The 17,103-nt window shown below is 35.1% G+C and overlaps 3 protein-coding genes across 6 annotated transcripts; 2 read left to right on the forward strand and 1 right to left on the reverse strand.

Annotated features, from left to right (window-relative positions):
• Positions 1-930: 930 nt before the first annotated feature.
• On the reverse strand, positions 931-2,534 carry LOC142518365 (gibberellin 2-beta-dioxygenase-like). Its single transcript, XM_075621123.1, has 3 exons — positions 1,998-2,534; positions 1,553-1,901; positions 931-1,465 (listed from the first exon to the last, which is right to left on the reverse strand). Exons 1-3 carry the CDS (start codon positions 2,399-2,401, stop codon positions 1,214-1,216), a joined length of 1,005 nt encoding a protein of 334 aa, XP_075477238.1. The 5' UTR covers positions 2,402-2,534; the 3' UTR covers positions 931-1,213.
• A 6,256-nt stretch (positions 2,535-8,790) lies between these two features.
• On the forward strand, positions 8,791-11,817 carry LOC142518765 (protein DUF642 L-GALACTONO-1,4-LACTONE-RESPONSIVE GENE 2-like). Its single transcript, XM_075621579.1, has 3 exons — positions 8,791-9,102; positions 10,474-10,974; positions 11,055-11,817. Exons 1-3 carry the CDS (start codon positions 9,006-9,008, stop codon positions 11,648-11,650), a joined length of 1,194 nt encoding a protein of 397 aa, XP_075477694.1. The 5' UTR covers positions 8,791-9,005; the 3' UTR covers positions 11,651-11,817.
• Positions 11,818-12,672: 855 nt separating this feature from the next.
• LOC142518166 (la-related protein 6A-like) lies at positions 12,673-16,647 on the forward strand. 4 transcript variants are annotated; one of them, XM_075620872.1, is made up of 11 exons: positions 12,673-12,950; positions 13,677-13,755; positions 14,031-14,143; positions 14,254-14,316; positions 14,394-14,473; positions 14,559-14,643; positions 15,452-15,499; positions 15,597-15,662; positions 15,766-15,900; positions 16,136-16,256; positions 16,333-16,647. In XM_075620872.1, the coding sequence occupies exons 1-11, from the start codon at positions 12,777-12,779 to the stop codon at positions 16,452-16,454; spliced, it is 1,086 nt and encodes a 361-aa protein (XP_075476987.1). In that variant the 5' UTR covers positions 12,673-12,776; the 3' UTR covers positions 16,455-16,647. The 4 variants fall into 4 exon arrangements, with proteins under 4 accessions (XP_075476987.1, XP_075476988.1, XP_075476990.1 ...); XM_075620873.1 differs by having other exon boundaries at positions 15,597-15,659; XM_075620875.1 differs by having other exon boundaries at positions 14,049-14,143; positions 15,597-15,659.
• Positions 16,648-17,103: the final 456 nt, after the last annotated feature.

Below are 17,103 nucleotides of genomic sequence, written 5' to 3' on the forward strand. Positions count from 1 at the left end.
CGGTGACCCCATCCTCCAATCCCGTATAAACCTCGTAGCTAGCCAAATAAAAAATTATAAATTCATTTACTGTTAAAAAAATCTCAAAGGACAATTGCTGTAATTGTAGTGTTCTTTTTCGGTAAACATGTACTTTTATACGCCAAATAATGATAACCTAGAAATGAATTTAATGATTCCATCCATGTTTGTCAATATTCAAATCGAGAAAAAATATTGTTGAACTGTATGTAGTAGTTTATTACGATTGCTCCAATATTTTTTCTAAAAAATGAATAAACCTGGAATATAGAATTGTTAACGTGGCAACTCCGCCAAAGAGGCATTTGACCTAGTGGGAACGAGACCCACCATTCACCAATTCCCCGTAAAAATGACGTGGATAATGTTGAATGAAAAAGATGAATACGGGAGACCGGGTTTGTAACTCAATTGTTTCAACCTTTTGTCCGACTTGTCGATTCTTCGGGTTCGATCTCCTTTCTCCATGTGAGTTGTAATAAAAAAAAAAAGATAAAAAAAGGGTAGAGATGGGAATCGGGTACCCGTCGAGCGGCTAAACTATGTTTGGTGGAAATGATTTGTAGGAATCTTGGACGTCGTTTTCCAAAGTAATCAAATTCAAAGAAAGAAAACCCAATGAACGGTCGTCATTAATTAGTTATTTATTGGTAGTTATACTTTTTCAATTCAAGACTATGAAATTATGCATGTACATGTATTGAAGTTGATGTCAATATCGCTAGCTAGGTACGACTTTGAATAATTCACGCAGCCAGATCGCTTACTTTTTGGAGATGGTCCCCGTCATTTTTATTATGCCTTCTACAAGTATTCATCCGAGTTTTATACTCTGAGTCAACAAAACTTGTATAATTACTGTAATTCATATTTTCTTTACTATTACAATATAATAATAATATATATTATCTTTCGAGAAAAAATACTGCTGGCGCGCAGAGTCAAAAATGAAAGATGAATGCCCCACTGCACCACATCCAAGGCTTCAAGTACGTACAGATTGATAATATTTGCAAAGGTATATAGTAGTTGCCTGATTAAGTGATTAAACAGAGGGATTAACTACTGAAGAAACCTAGCTAGCTAGCTGATATTTTCCACCTTACCCCAACCTTAATTGATCTACTCAACCTGTTATTGGGATTAGAGTTTATGAGAGGCTGTTGACCATTTAAAATGCCGTACAACGCGACTAGTTGACATTAGATTTCTCGAATAGCTTGAGCCTATTATCACCCAATCTTGTCTTGTAAGCTGATTTCTTGTATTCAGACCATGTGAATTCTTTATACAAACTTTCTTCACCCTCCTCCATTAATGAAGATAAAGGTGTAATCTTTTCGTTCAAAGGTGGCCCCCCGAAATATATCATCGATACCCTTGAGGAAGAATCATGTGCCAAAACCCTGTGCTTTACACTTTTAAACCTGCCATTAGTCATCACCTGCAGCATATTTGCAGTTTAATTATAAGTCATTGATATGATTAAACAATATTGAAATCAAATATATATACATATATATATGTATACCTGCAATGAATCGCCAACATTGAAGAAGAAGGAGGAGTTATCGGGTGGGACAGAGACCCATGTACCATTGCTGAGACAAATTTGCAGGCCTGATGTGTTGTTAGATCTTCCAACGGATATCATTTGTGGGTCGGTGTGTTCTCCGAATCCAATCAAATTTCGACCACTCAATGCTCCGAGATGTGGGCATGGCGGATAGTGATTTAGCCTGAAGCAAGAATCACTCCTCTCATCTTTTATAACCTTACTCAAAGTGTCCCTCGCCTCAATCTGTAATTCTTCGGCTATCATTTCAAGAACTTTACACACCATACTTTTCACCGCTGAAACATACTCATTCGCTAAACACCTGTTGCAGCAAATAGCTATGTTAGCTTTTCTTCACACAATTAAAACAGAAACATGCAAAGAGAAGTCAAGAATTTGTTTTCCATAATTAAGGTACCTTAAGGTTTCTGAAATTCCAGGGCAAATGACCTTGGAGTTCTGAGAAATTAATTCGGGATTTCTGCAGAAAAGAAGATACTCGACCCAGCCCACATCGCCATTGGGTCCAATCTGCTTGTTTCCATAGCCGAAAGGGTTAGGAGGCCCTGATTTATCCTTCTCTGACTGGGTTAATTTGAAAAACTTGACCGCTTCATCTTCTAATTGGGTCAGAAACTCCATGGAAAACCCATGATTGATCACTTTAAAGAAGCCGAACTCTTTACAGGCTTGGACTATGATGGTTTTTGCATCGGGTTTTGTGAGGTCAACGATAGGAATCTCTGTGAAAATGCTGGGCGGGGGCTTGCATGTTCTGATTATGGATAAATTATCAAGAAATAGCTGTGACAGAGCGACCATGGTTAGCTAGTCGATCGAATTGGTTTGCTGAGAAGAGGGTTTAAACAGAGAGAGACGATAGCCAGAGGGGAATGTGTGTGAATGTACTTGGGATGTGTGGTTTGATGTTGGGGGTGGATATATATATCTGTAAATGAGAAAATTTGTGAATTATGATGCATGAAATAGATTAGAGCACAGAAAAAAGGCGTACGAAACTATAGAGAGACATCTGGCATTGTGCGTAAGCAAGGAGATTTATAGGATCGAGGGGGAATTCCTCGTCTAAAATGACTAAATCAAGAAAAGTGGGCGAGAATTTTATTTGTGTTTTTAAAAATATATATATATGGAGGGGTCATTCACTTAGTATTATCCTTCGAATCAATCACTACAACAAAAACGATATACGAATATCAATTGTCGTAGGTAAATTATAACTGTTGTAATTGATGATGTTGTTGAAAGTACGTCGTTTCTACTATTTGCGACGATTCATAAAAAACCGTCGCTAATTAACCCTCGCTAAACTTAGCGACGGTTTAACATACCGTCGCTAAAATTCGTGACGGTTTACCATAAAGTCCGTCGCTAATTTTAACGACGGTTTCATGATGTCCGTCGCTATGTTTTTCAGTAAAATAAATAAAAAAAATACTTTTAATAATTTAATACATCTAAAAAAAACTTACAATCAGACTATATTAACAATATTTATAATCTTAACTAACACTTAAAAATCTACAAAAAATTGAAACGTAAAAAAATTACCCGAAATCGAAACTAAAATAGTCTAATCTAATAGAGAAAAATTTTAAGTGTTGTGAAGTAGTGTGGAGGAAAATGGACTGAAAATGAGGATATTTATAGACAAATTGCGACTGTTTTTTATTAAATCGTCGCTAATTTTAAAATCGCGACGATTTTCTGCAAACCGTCGCGACGGTTTAGCAAAACCATCGGTAAATATAAGAAAACCGTTGTTGTTTTGTCCAAAAAACGCGCTAATCGACAACGATTTTATAAAACCGTTGTCGATTATAAAAAAAAACGCTAAAAGACAACGGTTCATACTCTAAAAAACCGCTCAAAGACAACAATTTTTAGAAAACCGTTGTCTTTGACGCTACGGTTTTTAGAAAACCATTGTTTTTTGCTTAAAAAAACGCACTTAAACGATAACGATTTTAGTGAAAAATCGTTGTCGTAGGTGCGTTGTTGATTTCGTTTTTTCTTGCAGTGAATTGAACTGATAAACTTCTTCTTCTTCAACTATTTTTTTTTAATGAAAACTTCTTCTTCTACTACTATTATTATTATGGCAAAAACTTGTGTGAGACGGTCTCATGGATCGTATTTTGTGAGACGAATCTCTTATTTGGGTCATCCATGAAAAAGTATTACTTTTAATGCTAAAAGTGTTATTTTTTATTGTGAATATTGGTAGGGTTGACTCGTCTCACAGATAAAGATTCGTGAGACCGTCTCACAAGAGACCTACTCTATTATTATTACTGGTGGTGGTGGCTTTGTAAATTAAAAAAAAAAAACAAATATATGCTGATTATAACTATAATTATATAAAATAATACAACAAAATAAATACGAAAGTCCCCGTTCTAAGAGAATACTTGGATTAAAATATGTTGGCCGTCTTTTTAGTGGACAATGTGTTTTTTACAATGTTTCGAATATTTGAATTGAATCTAATCTGTTTGTTTTTTTTTAAAAAAAAATTCTCAATGATTTCTCCTTAAATTACGACATATCCCAAAATAAAAATCCTAAAAGTATGATGACTAGGTAAAAAACAATAAAAACCTCTTCTTCTTTTTGAACAAGTTAAAAGCAATTGTTTTGGAGATGAAACAAATGAACCTTTGAATATTATATAATAATTGTCTGGAATAAGATAATTCGCAGAGACAGGTATTTCTTCTCTCTGTTATCTTGTTGTCTTTTGAACCACGTTCTAAGAATGATATGACAAATTCAAGTCAAATTTTTAAAAGAAGCATCATAGAACACTCAGATTCCCGATTAGTATTACTATTCGAATATTAGCTGTGTACTTTCTGTATTTAAAACTAAAGAACATAGTAAAATAAGAGTTGGACTCTCTACTGTGTTGAAAAGACTTCATTTGATTATCTTGTGGATATCACATCATATTAGATAAATTTAAAAAGTTGTCAGATTAAACGAGATGTGATCATCTCTTATAAAAAAATGCACATCACCAAATACTGTGTTTTCAACACATTAGATGGTCCAAATCCGAGTAAAAGGTAACCGTCTAATTCGAATAAACAAACCATTTTTTTCCTTTAACGTCTTCAAGGGTTTGATAAGTGCATGGTGTATGAATCTCGACGTGATCTACCAAGTGTGATACCATATTGTTCATTAAAATTTCGCGATTTGCATTAATATATTTTTTTAAAAAAAGTACGTGTTTAATGGTGTTATGTGCATTATTTGTTAGCGATTGTCGTTAATTAAAAAATAAAATTGTTGTATAATAGTATATATTTCATTAAACGAAACCCAAATTAGTTGACTGGATCTTATATATAATGATTCATCTCATCACATAATTAAATGAGTCAACTAATAAATAAGGTCTTGCACGTGAAAGTTGAACGAGGTTTTATTTGTCCCAAAACATTGCATTTGAGAATACATTTAATTTAGTGAATGGCCGGTTGGATGCCGGCTTCGGTGCTAACTCGTTGTTGCCCATTATCGCTACAGGTCATGTCCAATCGGGAACGTCGGATTATTAATATATATGTATATTCCCTAGAGGTGAATATAAAAACGTAAGTAAATACATTGACCTAGACAGGACATCGTGGCCGCGTACCAATTTAGTGCATATTTACTCTTTACAAAAATTTAAAAAAATGCTAATGATACCCGTAGAAATTCATTAATTAATTATTCCTGCAATTAGAAACAAGGAATGCGAGCGATCCTCTCCGTCCTCTTCCTGTTCCTAATTGCTTTCCGATAATAATATATTTTACTACTTAGTCCAATCAAAACTTGTCGAGTTTCGAAATCCTATGCTTTCAAATAGTTATCTATTAATTCTCACATCCAATTCATTAAAATGATAGAAGCTTTAATTCAAGTGCTTTAAATCTTAGGCTTTCTATGTGTCCAATTATTTAGAGAGAGACCCAATCATATTGATATAAGAAAGGAATAACTTCAGTACAATGGTCTCACATGTCAATTTGTCGAGACATATCTTCGATCAAACTTGATTCATGAAAAAAATTATTATTTTTTATGCAAAAAAAATTTATTTATCACTTTATGTATGAATCGGGTAGATTCGTTTCATAGAAATAACAACGAAAAAATAAAACAAATAAGAGTTGGGCTGTTAAGAATATATATATAAGCATATGATTGTAATTCAAACTCTATTCTAATAGAACTTCAATTTTATCTTCCTGTTGAGCTAATTTATAATGAGATTAATGATGTCTAAAGGAATAAAGGATTTAACAAGACCAAATTTAAAGCCATGTTTAATTCCTGAATGCAGATCACTTTTCCCCGTGGGGTCTAAAACAATAATGTTTCTGAAATGGGATGGTCAAATGTCGGAAGCAGGCGGATAGGGATGGTGAAGGACACATTTTAAAGGACAATTATATATAGCTTCACCACATCCACATCCACATCCACTTCCACTTCTCGTTTATATACAATTATTTTAAAAATCAAAGTGGATAATAATAAATGTACACTGCAGCCTGCAGTGTTTAAAAAAAAATGGGCCTAACGCTTAGGTGCCGGCTGATTTACAAAATTTATCATTAGTTCAAGAGATTAATTACATCATCCATTAAACATAGATGAGTTGGAGCATAAAAGAAGTTTCATCAATAATTTTTCCTCCATCTGATATTAATAAGAATTGCATTCATACCATCAGATGGATTTCATGTATATCTTTGCATTTTGTCATTTTTCCTACCAAAATCTAATATTAAGTGGGTCCAACAATGGACTGTGTTTTTGGGCTGACGAAAATAATACAGCCCTACCCAAAAGCCTATGGGATGAAAAGGCCCACTTAGGCCGTATTTTATCTCTCTCTGACTCTGCCCCCGTCTACGACGACATTGTATCTCATCCGGATTCCGATGGCGGCTGAAGCAGAAGAAGAGCATGACACCCGTGTCCCGTGAGATCGACCATTGCTGACATGTCGATCGAAGACCCAAGTTCTGGGAACATCACAACACGTTCGCCACCAGTACTGGGATTTTCCAGGCTCGGCGTTTGAATAGGAAACAGTAGTTGATGGAATTGAACCAATGGAATCAATAAATAAATTTGACTTCTTTTGGATTTGAAGAATAAGGAAAATTCAGATTTTTTTGTGAGCGCGTACACTTTTTATGTCTCATCTTTTTTTTTTTCCCCCTTTTTTGAAAAAACACATAATACAATGTTTGAATGCTATTAAAAAAAATAAAAATATATTTAATTTCTCCATGTTTATAATATGGAAACTTTTATATCTATCACGTAAATTTATGAAAATCAAGGTTGCATTAATTTATGTGTACATTAGATTCACGTGTATACGTACGTGTACGAGTCGAGTTGTACCAATTAATGCAACTGGCGCGTCTTGATTTTTGTAAAACATGCATTTAATTTAGTAATTAAATATATAATACTCTCGCTACTTGCTAATGAGATGTTACATATAGAATAATACTCTAAAGATTGTGGACATTTGTAGGATTAATTATTATTTTTTAGCGGACTTATGTTATTAAATAATCATGCACCTTGGGATAAATTGAAATTTCCCCCACCCCCGTACATACCTGGTCTCACTCCATACACCTTAATCAATTAGCACGAGATATATCATGTCTCCATCAGAACCATCAGCATTAACGCAAAAACTCTCTGATCAAAATTAAGCAGCCGCATGTACCTTACCAGTCAAGATTACGTACATTAGGAGGAGGGAAGACTCGAGTAATTGCAGATGACACACCAATTGGGTAATTAACCTTTTGCAAAGTATAAATAAATTATATAATATTAACATGGAGGTGGGGTTTTGGTACATGATTATTTAATATGCGTGTGGTTAAGAGCTTAGATCGTATGTGGCTCTCCTACGATTTAATTATAGGTGCTGCCAACACATTAAATACCTAATATTAATTTTAGCTCGGACAATTACTAATTAATTAATGCGAACAGTAATAGTACCGCTGCTTTAATACAATATTATGTATTGCAAATTAAGGAATTAAACCTGCAACTCATCTATTACTCGATCCAATATCCTATATAAAAGTTTGGAGTAGGCTAGCTTGTGCTATGATTCTTACCTCGTGGTCATGACAAAATTTGGTTTAATTTAAAATTGATCGATTCTGTGTAGATCGGTCTGACCTTACACGTCGTATCTTACTCACCACGTGATACCATTATGAATGTTATTCCGTTATTTAGACATTAACTTTTCCACTACGGATTGGTTCGTTTGCTAATTTGTGCATAAGATTTGCATTTGGAAAAAATTAGCATTAACATTAGACTCAAGTGTGAACATTTTATTTGATCATGCAATTTTTTTCAAAGTAGGAATTTTTTTTAGAATTATGATTATGTTTATTTGGACCTAAATAATCAACTCTCTATGTAATTGGAATGTTAACAAAATTTACTAGTATTCAAACAAAATATTTGTATATATATAAACATCATTTTGTATCCATGGCATTTTCTTCTTGGTGTGAATTCAAGTTGAAAAAAGTCCAACTTTTGACAGCACTATGCCCCGGCCTCGTGGATCGTGAAAGCCCAATCCAATTACACCGATTAAAAAGTGTAACCTTACTTTAATAATATTGTCGGAAGATGAGCGGTGGACCCCCGGGAATTTAATCACAACCAGAGCCCCCTTAGCTTCCGTTCAATGAAATCATGCTCTTTTTTTTTTTTTTTTTGCGACATTAAATGTTATGAAAATTATAAAATTTTATATATGAGATATGAGGCATTTCAATGGTGGAACATTCCATTGTAATATATTAATTGATACCTCTTCATTTTCCACATATCATAAGTATAAAACGACAAGCATTTTGATTGGACAAAACAGGCGGGCTTTTGAACGAATACCGACATTACTTGTCGGTTTGACAAGAATTCGGGGTATTAAATAATTTTTTTTAAAAAAAAAGATTTACTACATCTGTATTCAATAATTGCAAATATTTATTATCTTAAATAAAATTGTTTTTTCCCATGAAAATGAAATTTAAAATCAACTATTTTTGTATGAAAACACAGTAGAAAAACAAATTATATTTGCGTTCTTGTATTGATTTGGGCTTGGTAAGTATAAGTAAGGTAACAAGGTTTGGTAGTGAGAAAAAGTAAAACAAACAGCAAATCCTGAAGAAAAAACAACGCTTGCTCTGTCTTTTCCCCCTGAAGTTTTTCGCTTTATCCTCCACTCTCTCTCTCTCTCTCTCTCTCTCTCTCTCTCTCTCTCTCTCCAGTTTTGATTCCACTCCACTACAGTCTTTGTACTCTCTGCTATGCATTGATCGATCGATAGACATCAAAGATGGTTCGCTGCTCAAAACTGTGCAAATGGGTCTCTGTCTTTGTGATTCTACTAACTTGTTCCAGCCATGGCGGTGCTGATACTGCTGTTGAAGATGGTACATTCTTTGTCTCTTTCTACTTCATCATTTCTTTCTCTTTGGACTCTCTTTCATATTTTTATTTGAATGTCGGGCGTCCCGCGGCTGGATTTCTGGGTTGATTTTATCTTTTCTTGTGTGGGATCTTAGTTAGTGAACCCAGTAACTTACTGTGTAGAAAGATGTGAACTGAGCTTTTCTGGGTGGATAAATCCCCTATTACACTTGATGGGTTCTGAGAACTTAATTAGTTGCATATATATTTTTTTTTTAAAAAAAAAAACCATGTTGGCGTGTTCAAAAAATACTTACAAATTAACATCATCGTTGGCGTGTTACAAAAATACTTACATTATTGCTTCTCTTTTCCTCTGTGTTGTTCTGAGAAGGCAGCATTGGTAGGTAGACAATTTATTGATTCCATTGTAGCAATTTGTAGTTAGTTATGATATTCTCGTACCTAATGGCCATTCAAATAGCCAATGATTTGATAAGGAGTAATACGGAGTGAAATCAAGGAGGTGACTCAATTATTTTAGAAATTTTTTATTAGATTAAAAGGCCGATGAACAAGATGCCCATCCAATACTTCTTACCTCGCACCCACCCTGATATGCATCCAACTCAATATATACAAACCAACATAAGTCTTGTAACAGTAACTTTACTGCAGCAGCTAGCTGTAACTTACGAGATATTATAGTAAAAGCAGCATCTCCATTATGGTATAGGTGTCCTGAAAAAATTAATTTTTTTATCTGAGCCATCCCGGAATCATGAAGAAGTAGAATGCTTGCTGTACCAGAATTCGGCCCTTTAGGATGTAAACAACGTAGCAAACGGCAATTAAACTGTCCCACCATGTGGGCGGAGCTATGATCTGTGAGGTGGTGTTTTTCAATAGGTAAATACTGAACTCGTTAAATTTTATCAACTACTAAGTAGAATTATATTTGGGAGATAGAATTGCTCCAGCCTGATGTCCCGCAGCCCGATAATAGTATTTAATTATATCGGGATGGGAAAGAAAGGAACCGGCCAGCTAGGGTCCAAAGTTTGGTTTAACGCGGCTTCTTGATCTTGCCCGCACCAATAGCTGCTTTCTTGTCCTACAGTATATTTGGCGTCACGCCCTGGCTTGTGGCTACGGCAATGCATTACATGCCATGTGAAAAAAATTCGCCCCTGGCCTCAATAATATCTCATGGGGCCCGTTTCCATTTGTAAGAACTTCTAATTTGACTGGACAGTCGGGTCTTATGATTATGTAAGATTTTAAACTGATTGATTTATGTTTAGACTTTATCATCTTCTAAATTTATTTTCAATAATAAGTTTTATATTTTTCTACTGAATTTGCCTAATATGTGTTTAACCTTTTTGACGCAGGTACTCTCGTCAATGGTGATTTTGAGACCCCACCATCTGGGGGCTTCGGTTCTGATGGTGGGATTTCTGACAGCAGAGATTCTATCCCCGGCTGGAAAACAAATGGCACGGTGGAGCTGGTGGAAGCCGGGCAGAAACAGGGTGGGATGATCCTCATCGTTCCACAGGGTGAGCATGCGGTTCGCCTCGGAAATGACGCTGAAATCAGCCAAGAATTCAAAGTGGAGAAGGGCTCCCTTTACTCTCTCACTTTCAGCGCTGCTCGCACTTGCGCCCAGCTAGAGTCACTCAATGTTTCTATCCCCCCGGCATCACAGAACATCGATTTGCAGACTCTTTACAGCGTTCAGGGCTCCGATACTTATGCTGCTGCCTTTCAAGTGGAGGAGGATGATGTTCGAGTTGTGTTCAGAAATCCTGGAATGGAAGATGACCCCACTTGTGGACCCATAATCGATGACATTGCAGTCAAGAAACTTTTTGTTCCAGATAAGCCCAAAGGTTAGTTTGGCCTGATCAAAATCTGTACGGACTGTCCATTTGCTGATCACTTGTTATACTCACACGATCGTCATCTGCAGATAATGCGGTTGTCAATGGTGATTTTGAAGAAGGCCCATGGATGTTTCGTAACGAGTCACTAGGCGTACTGCTTCCAACCAATCTTGATGAGGAGACGTCATCGCTACCTGGTTGGATAGTTGAATCAAACAGAGCAGTCCGATACATCGATTCTTACCATTTCGCTGTCCCAGAGGGGAAACGAGCCATCGAACTACTGTCCGGGAAGGAAGGCATCATCTCACAAATGGTGGAAACTAAGCCAAACGAGCCTTACAGACTAACGTTTTCCCTAGGCCATGCTGGGGATGCCTGTAAGCAGCCGCTGGCTGTCATGGCTTTTGCCGGCGATCAGGCTGAAAATATACACTACACTCCGAACTCGAACTCCACGTTTCAAACTGCAAGTGTCAACTTCACGGCCAAAGCCGAGAGGACTCGTGTCGCCTTCTACAGTGTTTACTACAATACGAGAACCGATGACATGAGCTCGCTGTGCGGTCCAGTTGTTGATGATGTGAGGGTCCAGCAATCTGGCTCAATCAGGGTTGGGGGTTTGGGCTTGGGGTCGGTCTTGGTTCTTGGTTTTCAGCTGCTATTGATAACGTTGGTTTAGATATCTTTGGTTTCTATTCCTCCTTTTTTATTTTCTTTGAATTTCCTGTGGCCCGCAAGAGTGCCCATGACTCAAAGTTCGTTTATGGTTGTTTTTTGCTCTGTTGGAAATGAAATGTTTTTTGATGAGCTTGTGTTTAAGAATGTTTGGTGCTCGTTTGAGCAGTATGTTGTTGACCCTCAAAATTGAAGTAGCAGTCAAATAACGCTCAATGTTTGGTGCTCGTTTGAGATTTAAAAAATTGACTTATTTAGTTTAATTAAGTACTATACTAAATTACATATACAAACTAGGAAATTAGTAACAAAACTTACAAATATAACCTTAAATTATAATTTCATAAAAAGATTTAATTTTATATTACAACTGTTGACGTAAAATAAATAACTAAAATGTTTGAATGACAATTTAATACTTTCAATTAAAGTTAATTTTAAATGATTATAATAACAACAAAAGATTGGATAATTGAGCGTTGATGCAGCACTGTTGATAAGAAAAAAACACGAGGAAGTTTTATACAAGTAAATTTTTTATCGTATCAAATAATATTTAGATAACTCAACAATATTTAAGAGTTGTTTGAAGTGTCAGAAACCAAAAATAAAAAATAAAAAATAAAAATAGATAATAAATCCAAAAATAAATTAATTTATAAATAGGATTTTTGTTTATTTTTTGGAATAGCTCCAAGCTAATTATTATTTAAAGTTATATCTTTACTATTATTAAGGAACAACATCATTTAAGAATAAAGTATTTTTATGTGTTCTTTCTAAAATGCTCTAATATAAATTACCATTCCAATTTCCTAAACATATATCCTACCCAATAAATAATATGTCAAATTAGTTTTTAAATATTTTAAATTAATAAAAGTATATTTATATTATATTATTATTTAAGAGGAAATTTATATATAGATATAAAATGGTAAAAAACGCTGTTTGAAAAATAAAAGGTTTAAAAAACGCCGACAGATATAAAAAAGCGTTAAGCTGGGACTGTATATATTGAGCCCCTAATCAGAGAAGTATTCTTTGGGAGAGAGAAAAAGACTAGGGAAATAAGAGGAATTTTCTCCATTAGTAACCTCGTCCACTCCCCCCTCTCCGTCTCTCCTCTGATGGAGAAAGCCGAGGGGCATGGAATTCCGATCCCCACCTCTTCATCCCCAGATTCTGATCATGGTGAGTATAATCCTGATTCAGCGCCAGTTGGATCACCGGATGTGATAGGATTTCACCTTTCGCCGTCTGCAGTGCTATCTGACGATCTTCGCTGCAAGATTATCAAGCAGGTGCCTTTTTTCTTGGGTCTTGGACTTCCTTGATTTTTACTGTTTTTTGGGTTTGATTGCGATTAGCCGTTTGTTGTATTTAACTTGTTCAGTTTTTTTTTCTTGGTAACATTTAAAGGTGAGCGGCCTTATGTGTTTTTCTTGCCGTGTTATGCTTTAAAATTAATTGTTTACTCAAGTGTTCAGGTTTTTCCTGATTTGCTTACTGTTTAAATAAAGATTTTTCATTTTTCTTGATTAATTTTTGTTCAGTGTTACAGTTCTCAATTTGAAATCCTCCATGTTATTTAATCCTTAACCGAAGTTTTGTTGTTCGGGGTGCATTCTTGGATAAGGGTTTAAGTTTAAGTACATGGAATCAATGGATTTTAAAGTGTAATTGGATTTGGTGTGTGGATCTTGTTCACGCATGCCCTGGAATTTACTTGTTATTTTATTATCCGAGTTGGTTTGTTGGTCTTGGTTTCATATAAACGAGCATATGCGTATTATTTTATGATTCTTATGGAAATATGTTTCTTGTTATGAACCACACGAATCTGATTGTTTCTGTAAAGTGTTGGAATAAAAGGGATATGTGCTTGATTTAATATGTGTTTCTTTAATTTTAGAATGTATTCTGTCTTACACAAGAAAATGAATTCTTTGTGACCTTTGGTTGATAATTATATTTGTGCGGCTATGATTGTAGCAGTACTTTGGTCATCAAATTATTTTCCATTGCAGGTAGAGTATTACTTCAGTGATGAAAATCTGCCAAAAGACAAGTTCCTGTTGAAGTATGTTACGAGAAAAGATGGCTATGGTGAGTGTCATAGAATGTTCTTTTCTCTCTTTGAGATCAATTGATCCAGTCCAGCCTGATATTAAACATCATTTTTGTTTTAAATTTTTATTCGTTTTGATACATGTAGTCTTACATCATATTTGAACTTTTTTGGTTTATCAATTATTGTTTTTGTTTTTCCATTCAAAATGATAACCAGACTTGGAAATTGAAGTTTTTATGTCTGTTATGATACTTGGACGAGAATCAATGAAACTGTCAGTCATAGTGATCCTACTCCCATGTCTTAAAAGGAATCTTCTATCTTCCAGTTCCTATTGGAGTTATTGCTTCTTTTAGAAAAATGAAGAATCTCACGAGGGACATGTCATTGATAGTGGCTGCTCTAAAGGAATCTTCTCTTGTTGTAAGTGATTGATTTTTATGAAAGAACAATAGTCCTGATAATATTAATAGGATAAAATAAAAGTGAGTGTGTCCTAAGCTGCTGGTTTGTGATTTGATTGTTGATTGCAGGTGGTTAGTTCTAATGGGAAAAAGGTGAAGAGGCTTCATCCTCTACCAGTGAAGGATCCGATGGTATTTTTTCTGACGATGAGTTTGATATTTTTTTCTGTGTTGCACAATAAAATCCATAAATCTTATTCATTTTGTAGGTTTGCACCATACTCGTGGAGAATCTTCCAGAAGATCATTCAGTAGAAAACCTTTATAGAGTGTTCGGTGAAGCTGGAAAGTATGCATCTTTTAATTTTCTTTCATTTTCACTTGGATCATCTTGTTACTAGTCATGTAACTGTATCTTTTCTCCTGTATATTAGAATAAATAATATTACGATTCGTGATCCACATGATGCTAGGGAGCCAAAAAAGTTCACGGTCACAGAGAAACTGATTAGTGGGAAGGTATGCTGAAGAATTTTTATTTCTTTAACTTGCTTTTTTCATTTGCTAATATTTAATGGTTTTTATGTGGAGTGAGGTTGTAAATGTAGCATAATTCTTGATTCGGGTCGGTCAGTTCTTGAATCTAGCAAATTATACTTGAAGTGGCAGGTTATCACTTAAGGTACTGTAACTGTCAGGGTTTCTGGAAATAACTTGGATGCCATTCGGATAGTTTTGTTTACATTGGACGTCACAAATTTATTTAGTATTTGGCTGTGTGTTTGAAGTTTAAAGCAACAGAAGCTTGTTACTAAATGACGTCACTTCAAGACTTGGTTTTTTGAACATGGGTCACTATGTTCCCGCAGATATATATTTTTATTTTCTTAAATTCAAACGTCTAAATACAGCTTGTGAGCTTATCATTTGGTACAACCATGTGAATAATAAATAAATGCTAAGGCTACAAATGGAAATTATTTCCAATTACATGTGTCATAGAGTTTATTCAAACTAATTACTCGACACATGATACGTGGACACCTTAAATTCTTGTGAATTGTAATTTTATTTACTGTAAAACTTTTTCCATCGCATTTTGTGTTGGATTTATTATTCCATTATGATTTGTTTTTCTTAAACATAAGGGTATTAAAGGAAAGAAAATTTGCCAGTGTTTTTGAGACATGGAGAGTTATTAAAGGGGTTTCCTCCTCTTTAAAAATTTAGTATGGATTTTGCATTTCTCTCTCTCTCTCATGTGCATTATGTATACATGTTATTCGTTTATGTTCTGATGTTATTGTCAATTGGTTTTTATATGAAGTTGCATGCTTTTGTGGAGTATGACACTGTGGAAGCTGCTGAGAAATCAGTAAGTGTGCATCTGTTTTAAACATACCATGGCACATCATTATGTTGATATTTTATCTCTTTAGGTTGGATGATTGAGTGTAGGTAATTTGGTTTAGGTGACATTGTTAAACAACGAGCAAGATTGGAGATATGGATTGCGGGTTAAGCTTCTAAAAAAAGTGGTATTTGGTTCTATTGTTTTTTTGTTCATGTTGCATAAAATATATGACTACGCATCTGCTTCACAATGGTAATAAGAAGGTTTGTTTTCTTTTGATTTATTAGAACAAGGCAGGCCAGAAGAATTTTTTTTGGAGGGAATCAGAGTCCGAGAGATGCAATCCGGTTCAAGTGTCTGAGCCATCTGGAAATGAGGAGAATCGTGATTCAATTGAGCAACATGAATCACACGATGAGGAGGTACATCTTGAATCTTCTAGAATCTAGAGTTACTTTTAATGTTGTTCTACTCTATAAATTGCACTGAAGTTCTTAACTGGCCATGGCCTATCTGCCTATATGCTTGAAACATAGAGAGAAAAAGATCTTTTCCATTCTCTGATTCTTAATGCTACTGCACTGAAACTTTGTATGACTAGGTTTATTCTCGAGCTTGTAGTTGGTGACTTGATGTGTCTTTTTGTTATGAATTTAGATTATGGACCAGTCATTGAGAGAGAGAAATGGGGTGCATTTGGCTAAAGAGAAAAATGGGCTCAAGGGTCGAAACCATGCACCTGGAAGGAGACAGAAACACCATGGACCAAATGGACACGGTTAGATCAGCTAGTTTGTCATTGTGATCTTCTCCAGATTCTGATCTTGTAAAACTTTTTTTTTTTTTTTTTGCAGGACATGTAACACAATTTTCCGGCCATGGTATTGAACCATCCAAACCTCCACCAGGCCCAAAAATGCCAGATGGAACCAGAGGGTTTGCCATGGGCAGGGGCCGTCCCGCAACTATCAATTGAAGCTTAATGGCATTGAGCTGCAGCAGTTTTGGTTCTTGATGGCAATCCTTGTTTTGAAAGTTTATGATGTCTATAAAATATTTGCACTCTAGATGTCAATCTTGTTGCATAATCTGTCTGTGTGGTGTTTGTAACATAGTTGGCAATGGCATTATACGTTGTGGAATTTGAAACCCGTGTGATTTGGTGTGTTTCTTGGTGGTTTAAACGAAATTGCTCTCGATGGGGTACAGCAAGTAGACGGATACGAGTTAGCAAAGGAAAAGCAAATGCCAGACTCAAGAAAGGAGCATTTTCGAAAACAACGTGATGTATTAAACTTTAATTAAATAGTTCGTTGATGTTGATTAGGACGGACCACGGATTTATATAGAACGATTGTTCTCTTTCAATAAACTAAGATTGCATTCGGATTGAGATATGGTGGACATAAATTTATATACTTTGTTAGAATTAAACTAAGATTGATTGGTGTGAAATGTGTGTTCTTTATTTCTTCAGATTTAATTTAATTTTTTTGGAGTGAGCCCTTTCAAATGGAGAAGAGAAGATGGTTAGGTGTAATAAAGGAAATAAAAAGATCTCAGATTCCATTAACTTTCTTAAACTCATTTGGAGATTTGGAACCGTTTCTTTTGCATTCTGATAC

The sequence above is a fragment of the Primulina tabacum genome, chromosome 11 (genome assembly GCF_025594145.1).
Source record: "Primulina tabacum isolate GXHZ01 chromosome 11, ASM2559414v2, whole genome shotgun sequence".
Classification (NCBI taxonomy): domain Eukaryota; kingdom Viridiplantae; phylum Streptophyta; class Magnoliopsida; order Lamiales; family Gesneriaceae; genus Primulina; species Primulina tabacum.

What these genes read in the sequence shown, in the direction of transcription:
- LOC142518365 (XM_075621123.1), bottom strand. Translation starts at nt 2,401, where the DNA reads ATGGTCGCTCTGTCACAGCTATTTCTTGATAATTTATCCATAATCAGA. An exon ending in GGAATTTCAGAAACCTTAAG is followed by an intron (nt 1,902 to 1,997) that starts GTACCTTAATTA and finishes TTGCTGCAACAG; the next exon opens with GTGTTTAGCGAATGAGTATG. An exon ending in ATGTTGGCGATTCATTGCAG is followed by an intron (nt 1,466 to 1,552) that starts GTATACATATAT and finishes AATATGCTGCAG; the next exon opens with GTGATGACTAATGGCAGGTT.
- LOC142518765 (XM_075621579.1), top strand. Translation starts at nt 9,006, where the DNA reads ATGGTTCGCTGCTCAAAACTGTGCAAATGGGTCTCTGTCTTTGTGATT. An exon ending in TGATACTGCTGTTGAAGATG is followed by an intron (nt 9,103 to 10,473) that starts GTACATTCTTTG and finishes TTTTTGACGCAG; the next exon opens with GTACTCTCGTCAATGGTGAT. An exon ending in TGTTCCAGATAAGCCCAAAG is followed by an intron (nt 10,975 to 11,054) that starts GTTAGTTTGGCC and finishes CGTCATCTGCAG; the next exon opens with ATAATGCGGTTGTCAATGGT.
- LOC142518166 (XM_075620872.1), top strand. Translation starts at nt 12,777, where the DNA reads ATGGAGAAAGCCGAGGGGCATGGAATTCCGATCCCCACCTCTTCATCC. An exon ending in TAAAGGAATCTTCTCTTGTT is followed by an intron (nt 14,144 to 14,253) that starts GTAAGTGATTGA and finishes TGTTGATTGCAG; the next exon opens with GTGGTTAGTTCTAATGGGAA. An exon ending in GTGTTCGGTGAAGCTGGAAA is followed by an intron (nt 14,474 to 14,558) that starts GTATGCATCTTT and finishes CCTGTATATTAG; the next exon opens with AATAAATAATATTACGATTC.